Source organism: Helianthus annuus, chromosome 14, assembly GCF_002127325.2.
Source record: "Helianthus annuus cultivar XRQ/B chromosome 14, HanXRQr2.0-SUNRISE, whole genome shotgun sequence".
Taxonomy (NCBI): Eukaryota; Viridiplantae; Streptophyta; class Magnoliopsida; order Asterales; family Asteraceae; genus Helianthus; species Helianthus annuus.
The window spans coordinates 133,214,510-133,226,685 of record NC_035446.2 but is presented as its reverse complement, the minus strand read 5'-3'; the positions used below and the strand labels follow the sequence as shown (position 1 = coordinate 133,226,685).

Here is a 12,176-nt window from a genome sequence, read left to right as displayed (position 1 = left end):
TCACCCCAACTCTAAGTACTACACTAAAAACAACAGATCACCTAAAAACTCGAAATTGGTGAAATCAAAGTGATTTTTGTTGACAATACAGTTAAATCAAGTGAAGAAATCAAGAGAGAGTGGAGGATTTGTACCTTACGAGTGGATTTCCATGGAGATTAGGACCCTAATTACGAGAATTTGGTGAGACGTAAGGGAGCGGGAGAGAAGCAAGGATTAAAATTTTGGGAGATGAGTTATTTGGTTGGAACCCTAATTGACTTTTGAAGCGCGCAGATCCACTAAAAAATATTCCGCCTATTTGAATTTTCATGTTGTCACCAATAACATGGTCACAATTAACAAATACCTTTTTATTTTTCAAGTTTTTGCGTATTTTTCTCACAAATTGCCACCGAAAATAAAAAGGTGGCAAAAATTGCAACCACTTTGCTACCATATCATGGTAAATACACTTATTTTCATTTCTGTGGCAAATCAGTAGCTAAATTTCCTATCTTTTTTTCGGTAGCAAATTTTGGTCACAATTGCCCAATTTTCTAGTAGTGGTTCGTCACTCTCTAATCTATAAAACAAATAAAATGTTATGTTAAAATAAAAAAAAAAACAATGATTAAGTTGACATTTTAGTCCTTTGGTACGCATATATTATACTGGCGATCTTACTTCATATATAGATGGTTTTCATGTTGATTATTTTTAAAAACAGGCAAATGTTAGTGAGTGTATTATGTATATATAACGATGGGTAGATAAAAACTGCATTTGTGTGTGCACATGTGTTAAATGTATATATTCAAGTATTCTAGATTTGTGTATGCGTGTATGCCCAATCTCTCCCGAAGAAACCAAAATCGACTATCCTGACCTTGTAAGTGTTTAAAAAACGATGTATTTATGTGTAGAAACATTAGGATGTTTATTTACATAAATGGTTTGATTATGCAAGTAAAACCAATAGTTGTGCGTAACTTTCAATGGTAGATATGCGTTCTTAACGACATTGAGAGTCAAAGAGGTGTGGGTGGAGATGGATTGAGTGACTATGGAAGTGATGTAAGGCACTTTGTCTTATACCCATTCTCCATCTCTAGCTCATTTTTCACTCACACCTTAGCGCTACATCATAATCACATCTTATCCTCGTGAGCCACTTGGCTTCCCCGTTCTCCTTCCCGCAACCATAACACATAGCATAAAGGTGGTTTACAGTGGGTTTTTACTTTTTAGGATTAGATGATGTTCTTGATGGTAGCTATGATTTGGTGTGAAGGTAACTAAGGCTGGACGGTATGGAGGTTCGTTCTCCACCGTCCCGGTCCGGCGCCGTTCCTCCCTCCAACTCGCCCCCCCTCCTCCGTCTCGTCCTCTCCGTCTTCTTCTTGCCGTTCAGGACGGTCCATATGAGGACAAAACTTCCTCACAGACACATATATAAATACAATATATAATATATATTTTAGGATAATTCCTCATTTTCATACCTCCATCCTACGTAACGCTTACGTGGCGGACCATCCTCCAAGGGAGGACCATCACCATACCGTGTTGCCTAACTATAAACAATGGTGTAATGTGTGTGTGACTGGTGGTGATTTGATTAATGGTGTTAATAACATTTTCATGAAGCCGTAAGTTGGCTTGGTGCGTCGACTCAAAGCCGCGCCACCACCTACGTGTTCCCACGTATGCAACTCATTATCCTATTGGCTTCCCTCATACCACCCATGGGGTAGAGACAGCTGTCCGACATTGATTGTCACCCCTTTTGTTTCTTCGTTACTAAGCCATAAACATCAACAACCTAGGACCCACGTTCCTGATGTCACTCTCTTTTCTAAAGCCACTCTATAGTGCCAACTGACTCAAAAGCATTGATTAACTATAATTAGTTGCTCTTTCAGTTAATAATTAATACTTTAAGCATGGTTAAACTTTAACCACTTTTTGTTTATATCTCTTAAATTATAAAGCCTGAGATGTCATGCCCTAATTAAAAAACTTACCTTACAAAAAAATATATTTTCTCAACAATAATGCCCTTTGCTAGACCCCACTTAACACTTGATGTTTGCCCTTAAATACCAATTTTCAACCCATCGTTAACTCCGTTTCCCACTCCGACCTCCCTCCGTCATATAAAACCCTAATTCCGACAATGTTGTCATCGGTTTTTGCTCTGACCGACGACGGTTTTTCCGAAACAACGTTTTTTCCATGGGACAATGAATCCCAAGAAAACCCGTTTGGTGTCCTATCGTTTTCTGGTTCAGATGACTCCACACCAAAAACCAATAGCTCCAATTCGGGGTCCGATGACGGGTGTCCGGTGGTAGTCGACCTGATGGATGAACGAAAGAGGAGACGTATGATATCAAACCGGGAGTCAGCAAGGCGATCACGCATGAGGAAACAAAAGCACTTAGAGAACCTGAGGAACCTGGTGAACCGGCATAAGTCTGGGAACCGGGAACTAATGAACCGGTTACGGTTTGCAGTTCATCATGGACAAGCTCTTGGGCAAGAAAACGAGCGGCTTCGATCAGAATCGGTTATTCTCCGGCAAAAATTATGGGACTTGCATCTAGTACTACGCGTCTGGCAGCTTCCAAACGAGTTATTATCGTCTGCATGGCCATGCAATGATAATAACGAGACCTCTAGCAACAACAAAAGCAACCGTCATTAATTATATAGAATAAGCTTTATATATTTCATTTCACTTAATTATTAAATTATAACTACGTGCATGAAACCGTTAGTATCTCTTCGTCTCTCTCTTTCTCAAGAAGTGCTTGGAGCGTAAGTAATGGTGAATTTATAAGTTTGGTATTTAAGATGATCTTCGAGAATTGAAGGTGTTCGTAGAAAGATGGGTGCTTTTGTCATAACCCGAGTTGCCATTTTGTAAAGTTTCACTACGTAGTGTTTGGCTAATTATGTGAAAAGCCAGTTTGGACCTTGGTGTATCATGTATCTATGATTGCCTATTTCTTTATATTTGATATTATTTAAATATTTTAATTTTAATATGTAAATTATATTCCAATTGATCATTTCGTGACCACGAATTCTTTTCGAGAGTATGCAAAACAATATGCATAAAGCCACTTCGATGTTTGATTACATAACATTGCAGCACTGATATCAGATCAATTTGATCGGTGGTTAACATTGAGGTGTTGACAAATTGTAATTAATATAAAGTTTGAAAGTGAAAGAAGGAACATATAGTTGCTAAGTTTAACTTTTTTCATTTAGATAGTTTCATCTCTAATATCCTTAGTATAAAAATAAATAAATAAACCCTAAGTTTGAAAAATAATAACTTACATTTTACTTTTCTTTAATTTAAGCATAAAATTATTATATAAAATTCATTCAGATGTTTGAGGAAATGTTGATTAAAACTGTGTGTTACTATCACCACGGTGTGTCTAAATTTTCATAATCTAATTTAAGATGAACAATGTGATTACAATGTTGCGTCTAACATGCCATAAAGTACAACAAAACAATTTGTAGCTAAATGAACACCACTACTAGTACCTAAAAATTTATTATTGTTCTGTTTCCCAATTATTGTATATACATAACACTAGTGCTAGATAAGTATATATATTTATAGTAACAAAATTAGTATATACTATTATATAACAATAGCTATGGTCGGAAATATTTATTTAAAACGAAGTTGTATTCGAAGTTTTATTTGAAACGGAGCTGTATTTAAAATGATGATATTGTAAAGAACTGGGTCAGTACTGATCAACAACATTGTACCGGTATTTGTGCTATCAGAACCGTTATTGGTATTCGTTTTTATGATTTTCGATCAATATAAAACACGACTTTATATTTTGAGTTACATCATACAACTTTTGTGTAATAAAACTATTATAAATCTTACTATACCGACTCGGTTCATCATCATACCGTTGTTTTGAATACAATTTTTTTTTCAAATAAATTTATATCACAGTGTCGAGAAAAAAACAAACGCAACCAAGTATCACGACTCACGAGTTTAATCTGTACGAGTGCTAGTACCGTACCGTTACCGATATTATAACTCTTGATTAATGTAAAACAAGTAGCAATATCTTTTTGGGCTTATTACGACTTTAGTTTTTGGGTTTTCTCTTTCTTTTGACTTCACTATAGCGAATGCGAATATCATAATGAACCAAGCCAATATGGGCCGAATTTCCGCCGCGACACACAAAATTATCTACTAGTTACATATTATATATAAATATAATCAATTGCAATAAAAAACATCAAGTTATATTATATATGAATAATCAATTGAAATAAAAAAAAACACCAAGTTAGTTAGTGAACTAAAGCAAAACCATACCAACAAATTAAAAAACCACATACAAACAAACAACTCATTTTCTTACGGTATTTGAATATTTGATTATGTTTGGCATGCAAATAGGCATATAATACCGGTTATTATTGATCTTTTAATTTAAAATCCCAACAAGTGCGAATGTGAGTGCTTTGTATAATGCAACAAGCAACCACCACCTCTTATTTTCTTTCTTTTAATTTGTTTTTTTCTTACGCCTTGTTTTGATTGTCGTTTGGGCTACGTGAAGTGTCGTTTTTAATAGTATACATATTCAAAGGCAGTATACATGCGTCTAAAAATATGTTCGTTTTAGATGGATCACATTAAAGCTATTTTTTATGGGTGAAAGAGTATTTGTAGACCGTGAGGATGACGCTCGAGATCCTGAAAGAGTAATGGACCAACCCACGGGAAGGATCATATTTAAATTTGTTTGTCAATGAAGGGGTATGGTCCCAGATCTCGCGTCAGCATCGACCGCGAGTGACCATTACCCTTATCAAAACCCCCATTAGCTAACAACTTACTTATGTCCATGCGGGAACGCATCGACACAGTGGGTGAATCCAATCTGTCCAGTGATGGAAGACTTACCTGGAATATTAGAACGGTAGAGTGATGCGGCATAGCATCACATCTGGTGTATGAAAACGGAAGTATTCACAGCGATGCGGCCTTGCACCGCGTCCAGTGAACACTTCTATCAATACAAGGAAGCTGGAAAACAGCAACAGTCACCACAGACGACGATGCGGCTAGCACCGCATCTCGCGTATTTCTTGATCACAAGCAAGAGACGCGATAACATCAGATGTTACCGCAGGCAGCGATGCGGCTCGCACCGCATCCTATACGCCCAACAAGTGGGACTGACACACCAGTGCAAGTAGCGCCAATGACAGTCATCTGTCAGGGCTACGTACGTGACAGACTGACGTGGCATAACCTCCACACCCGACAAGCCTGACACACCTACAAAGGGGCAGCACGTCGTCAGTCTGTCCCTCATCCTCCTCCTTCACTCCTCGGCTATAAATACCAACCCTAAACCAGGTTTGAGGTATCTCTTCACAACTCTCTCACTACTACTACTATCATACTTTGCTTCCCAAGCAGATTACTGATTCTTACGCCGGAGAGTGGTAACAAGGAGCACCCCCCACCCCATCCTCCTTGTTACGAGTCACGGTTTGTTTCCTTGTGCAGGAGATCAACCCACCGGTGATCCAGTCAACGATCCTCGGGAGGAAGGTATTAACCCTTCTTGACAAGATCAGTGAGTTAACCCTGCCCGGTTAACCATTGTTTCATCATTGGCGCCCACCGCTACTTTTAGCACTTTTTAAACTGTCCTTTTCCCTCTCACAAGATCATGACTGATCACCAAAATAACACTGGGGATAACCAAAATCCCACAAACCTAGGTCCGATAGGGGTCAATCCCTCAACCTCGCATCCCGGACACATCGGCACGTCGACACAAAGGGGCCCATCCCTTACGTTCGGACATGACTTATCACATTGTGCAGTTGTGATCCCACCAGGCACGGACCTTCATACCTGGTATGACCAGCAGGCAGCCCTCCTGACTGCAACATACAACCGCGCTTGTGCGGAAGCGCAAATACAAGCTGGGCCTACCCCAGCACCGCACACCCCTGCTGACCGTATTCTACAATACGAAGGCAGGGTACATTCACGTCCAGCTTCGAGAAGCAGACGTGAAGACCGCGGATCATCTTACTGTTCGGTCCACACAATCAACGAGGATGATTCCTCGTACGGATCCCACACCAGGGGACCAGTGCATACCCGCCTAGGTCCTTACGGTGAGGACAGGCGACGGTCCGCATCCCGACATTGCTCTGGAATTCAGAGCCGGTTGGGCCCGCAACCGTATACCGAAGGGTATGGTCGTACCGACCCAGACGACCATACATATATCGGGGATTCGCATGACACCAACAGCAGACCGGGAGGACGCAACTATGTCCCTCCCACTCATCCCCGCAACACATACCTCAGGGCCTCAAAACACCCTGAGAACCAGCCATACAGGCCGAAAGCTGCGGCCGAAAACTCCAAATTCGCCCCGCGAATTGCCCACGCCCATGTTACCACAACAAAATTCCCTTTCAACGTCGGGAAATACAACGGTTCGTCCGACCCGTACGACCACATGAACGTTTTCATGGGCGCAGGGTGCAACGGCCTGTGAGACGAACCCACCTGTTGCAATTTTTTCCCCTAGACCCTCACGGGCCTGGCCAGGGCATGGTTCGATTCTTTGCCAGTAGTATCACTGGCCTCATTCGAGGACTTGCATGCAAAGTTCCTCGCTCATTTCAGCCAGCAACGACGTCACGTACGTGACTCGTTGGACGTCATGAACATCTGGCAAAGGGACGACGAATCTTTAGAAGCATTTGTCGTCCGGTACAATAAAGAGTGCTTAGAGATAGGTGACGTGCAAGACCAAATGGCACGGAACCATTTCATCAAGGCCGTCAGGGACAGGCAGATGGTTATGACCATCTCTGGCAAGGAGGGCTTGCCTAAAAAATGGGAAGATGTCATGGCCGCAGTCAAGACATACGCCCAGACACAGCGGTCCCTTGAACCGCATGTGGCAAAGGCACAACCCCAAGCCGAAACCTCCCACCAAGGGTCCAAGCGTAACAATAAACGCAACCGGGACGTTGGAAATCGCGATATTTCCAAACCATACTTCCCGCGGACCAACCCGTTTGACCCAAAGAACTACAACCCCCAACGGGATAACCGGGCACCAAGGAAGGATTCTCGGGACCGCAACTGGACCGAGATCACTGTGTCGCCAAGCGAAGTCCTTCTTACGGACGCACAGCTCTTGCGACCGGCCCAACCGATGAAGTCCAAGAAAAATCAGGATCTCACACTCTATTGTGAGTACCACAAGGACTCGGGCCACACCACAAACAACTGCATCAGTCTCCGGCTGGAGATTGAGCGAGCCTTAAAAGAGGGGAAACTGCAACATCTTTTGCCAGGTGGACAAAAACCCACCAAGCGCATCACCCCTCATGGCGAAGGCACCTCCTCCGGAAAGAAAACCATGTACGTGGCCTCCACGCACATGATCAACGGAGGTAAAGGTAGGCCGCACAAAGCGGCGAGAAGGCCGGACAATGACTGGAAAGACGAGCAAGTCGTCTTTCCAAAAGTCCGAGGCGGACCGCGCGACAGGCGCGCCGTCGTAATTACAGGCCAACTGGCACATTACTGCACCGAACGTCTATTCATCGACCCGGGCAGTACTTCTGATATAATCTACGAACAATGCTTCAACCAGTTCGACCAGGAGGACAAAGATCGGTTGTGTAACACCCCGAAAACGGATTTGGTAGTCAAACTCCGTTAATACTAAAAGACGGGTAACGTACCATTAATAGTAAAAATAACCCGGTAAATATTTGGATTTAAATAAGAAATCCTAATATTTTATACGAACGAATCAAATTTTTAAGGAATTAAGTTTATAAGAGCCTGAGTTAACGGTACTTAAAATAAAACGGGTTATAACTCCCGGAACCCACTAAATAACTAGGAATATCAACCTAGTTAGTCTAGTGTTTTAAAAATAATGAGGAACTTGATGTAGTAAACTTTATAAACCTGGGTAAAGTTGAGGGACTACAATGGTTAAAGTGAGAAAATGGGTTTTTATTAATTAAAATTTAAAAACACCAAAACACACACCTTTGTGTGTGTTCTGGTCGTACAAAACACAGAAGACAAGAAGAGCTCTCAAGCTCAAACCCTAAAACACAGAAATTCATCAAATTAAAGGAGCAAATTAAGCCCGAATCGAAATCCAAGCATAGATTAATGATCCCCATTGCAAGGAGATCATAAGGTATGTAAAATTTGACAAAAATTCTCTACTTGAAATTCTCATGAATTTAGAGAACTTGAAATCTGATGATGCATGTATGAATTGTAGATGAATTAGGAACATTAAAATGTCTAGGAGTAAACCCTAGACAAGTACATGTTGAAATTTTTGCTAATTCTAGTGAAATCCATGGTCACCATTGTAGGTGACTAGTGGGTTATGTAGAACTTGATAAACACTAGGAAATTTGGGGTTGTTCTAGTGTAATTTGACATATGTAAAGTTATTTCAGAATTGTAAAGGCAAATAATTGTGTTAGATAGTTGATTAATGCAAATTCGGGTTATATGACAAGTTATGAGCTTGTTATTGAATTAAGTAAAGTTATACCCGTTAGGTGTTCGCTAAAATGCCTAAATGAAAAATAAATGTTGAAAATCGTACAAAAACGCATGTTTGATGGATATGGCAAATTGTGCGTTAAGACTTATAAAAAGGGTTCTAAACGGATTGTGAATTGAACTCTCTAGGCGAGGAATCCGGATCATCAAGTGGACAAGCCGGTGGAAATACGCGTTTGAAAAGGATGCTTAAAAGGTACGTAACTACGATTTCGTTACGTTATGCTTGACTTTGTATTCTCGCTAGTAGACTTTAAATTAGCATGATACATGGAATTGGAAATTTGTTGAAGTGACGAAGATCATTAGGTAAATAAACGGGTCAAAAGGTGAAATTATCACCCTTTGACAATATCGACTAATGGTTTGTCGAGTTACATGTTTATAGGAATAAATATCAAATGGATACGCACATCGCTATTGCTTAGTGGCTAATAAGTCAAGGTGTTGAAACGGGTCAGTATGTTGATCCGAGTCAGGTATGTGTAATAGAATAAACACCCAATTAGAACGTATGGTTCAATAGGTGTTAAACGAAGTCTATGATAGACAATGGGTTACCTTAATGAGTAAACCGAATGTTTTAAATGATGGTCATCGTGTTTTGGAAAGCACGATGACTTTTCAAACAAGATCATAACTAGAACGAAGAATTATGGGTCAAACATGCTTTCAAAAGATTTCATCGTAAATGAAAGGCAAAAAGAGACCAAAACGCCCTTGCAAACTAAATTAAGCTAACGACCTTTAAAAGTTATTTGGAAACGAGTTCTATGGTGGGATAAACATTTAGAATGAGTATAGAAATCGAAAGACGTAAATCTTTAGTCAAATGACTCTATTTGAGCCTTTGCCGTAAACTAATGATTCGAGGTGTAAGACTCGGGTTATATATATAGATCACCACATAAATCCCACTGTAAATATAGTCGTGGTGAAAATTTTTGTGATAAGAATTATGGTAATGCAACGCTAGAAGCAACAAAAAAGCGAAATTAAGCTTGAAAACGCTGAAATGCCCTTAACGGGTCAAAACAGCAAAATAGTGAAGAATATGCAGAAGCTACCGTAAGTTACGGTAGCTACCGTAACTTACGGTAGTGACTGAAGTGGTACGGTAGATCTCTTCTGCCTTACGGCAGCCTTATATTGCCCAGAGGCTACCGTAGCTTACGGTGGCTACCGTAAGCTACGGTAGCGTCCACATATTTTGTGTTAAATTTCGTGTATATTAGTTAATCGAATCCGTTTTTGGGCGTGGTTTCGATTATACTAATTCCTAAGGATCCTAATACACCCTTTTTCTATTGAGTGGTTTTGGTTGATAAATTGGCGTTGTGAAATTGTTTATATGAGTCAAATAACCATCATAACAAATGTTTATGGTGGCCGATTATAAAGGACAAGAAGATGTCTATTACGCCCAGCGAGGGGCTTATTATCTAGCAAAATAAAATTGTTTATCTTGTTCAATCTCGTATTCGAACTTGATTAAACACTATTAGATTATGTGTAACTAACTTATTTCATGTTTTATGAAATGTAGGATTACTTTAGAGTGTCGGATGATGTTCAAGCTCAACAAGAACCGAACACACAAGATCAAAGCTTCCGCGAATTGTTTTGTAGTCACGTTTTAATCGGCGAACTATATTACAAAATATTGGAATGTTTTATTTAGTAAATCGTTTTAACAAACTCGCATTATTAAGTGTATAATTAATCTCAATACACTATTATATTCAAAATTTATTGGATAATTGATTAAAACGGATTGAGGGTCTTACAAGTTGGTAATCAGAGCTCAAGGTTAAAAGAATAAAGTGTTCGGTTCGAGGCTTGATCGCAAATCCGGTAAGTATATGTATGCTAAAGTGTTGTAAACAACACATAGGGCTGTCGTGTGATACACGTTACCCAAATTAAAATGGTTGATATAGTTGACGAAAATACGCGTTGACGCGTATAGTAGAAAGAGCCTTTTATTATAATACGGGCGATTATTGAAGTTGATATTATTAACTCTTGTAAATGTTTTAGTTGAAGGACACTCGCATCTAAAGATAGCGGGAGTCTAACTAATTGTGGACTTGACTGAGGAACGGTCCAAAGTATGACAAGTAGAACATGCTCACCAAGGACCTAAATCGCGTAGCGATCGCGAACAAGGCTAATGGCAAGAAAAGCCTGTCACGGCAAGCGTTACCAGGTGCACATTTTAAATTTAATTGCACATATAGTAATATGCAACAAATACGTAGAGATTGAAAGTTGCATATGTAGATTGAAAACTTGGAAAAACCCGAATAGAAAACCTATCCGGGATGTTGTTTCCAAGTGAAACGAATAAAGGCATTACTTACATTGGGTGTAATATGAAAATTAAAAAAAGGGCATGTATACCAGGTGTTGATCGCTTACTATGGCCAAGTAAGTGGTGAGCACGTGGTACCATAAACCTTTTATAATGGACATGCTTACATCCGATGTAGTAAGGACGGGGTGAATGGGACAAGTTAAAAAGTACCCAAAAGAATCAAATGAGCAAAATATTTGATAATAATGTAAATGCATAGCTGGGTGGCGGAAGCGTATTACATTAGGATAATGAGCCCGAGTGAAGGGATAAAGATTCACGTAAAATAACTTAGACATGTATTGGGAGGGAGTGTACTTACACTCGAACCCGAAGAATGCAAACATGTAAAACGATCAAGGTATGCACTGGGAGGGGGTGTACTTACACTCGAACCCGGAAGATGCAAACATGTAAAATAATTTAGACATGTACTGGGAAGGGGTGTACTTACACTCGAACCCGGGAAATGCAAACATGTGAAATGATTTAAACATGTAATGGGAGGGGGTGTACTTACACTCGAACCCGGAAAATGCAAACACGTAAAATAATTTAGACATGTATTGGGAGGGAGTGTACTTACACTCGAGCCCGGGAAATGCAAACATGTGAAATGATTTAAACATGTAATGGGAGGGGGTGTACTTACACTCGAACCCGGAAAATGCAAACACGTAAAATAATTTAGACATGTATTGGGAGGGAGTGTACTTACACTCGAACCCGGGAAATGCAAACATGTGAAATGATTTAGACATGTATTGGGAGGGGGTGTACTTACACTCGAACCCGGAAAATGTAAACATGTGAAGTGATTAGGATATGCATTGGGAGGGAGTGTACTTACACTCGAACCCGGAAAATGCAAATATGCCTCTTAACGGGCCGTTTCTGTAAAACGTCAAACTTGAGGACAAAGTCGGAATATAAAAATGAATGAGGTCTTAATGCATACCGGGAGGGTTGCAATAGTGATGACTTCGGTAAAACACCCAGTTGATGGGTAAGAATTAAATGCATGCGTAGACCGAGAAACGGGAACTCGGATGGAAAGTTAAAAGACTCGGGTTTTGAGTCATAACTAAAAGACGACAAGATAATGTAAATAGAAATTTCGAATAAATTATGTTCAACTTTTTAAAGTTGAACAGGTCGAATATAATATCCTGCCGGACGGCATGA

The 12,176-nt window shown here is 40.0% G+C and overlaps 1 protein-coding gene across 1 annotated transcript; it reads left to right on the top strand.

The window, feature by feature from the left end:
* Window positions 1–2,005: 2,005 nt before the first annotated feature.
* Window positions 2,006–3,049, top strand: LOC110909336 (basic leucine zipper 4). The gene has a single exon (XM_022154363.2). It carries the CDS (start codon window positions 2,159–2,161, stop codon window positions 2,687–2,689), a length of 531 nt encoding a protein of 176 aa, XP_022010055.1. The 5' UTR covers window positions 2,006–2,158; the 3' UTR covers window positions 2,690–3,049.
* The last annotated feature ends 9,127 nt before the right edge of the window (window positions 3,050–12,176 follow it).

Bases quoted from the DNA above. Each gene is read 5' to 3' on its own strand.
- LOC110909336 (XM_022154363.2), top strand. From the start codon at position 2,159: ATGTTGTCATCGGTTTTTGCTCTGACCGACGACGGTTTTTCCGAAACA.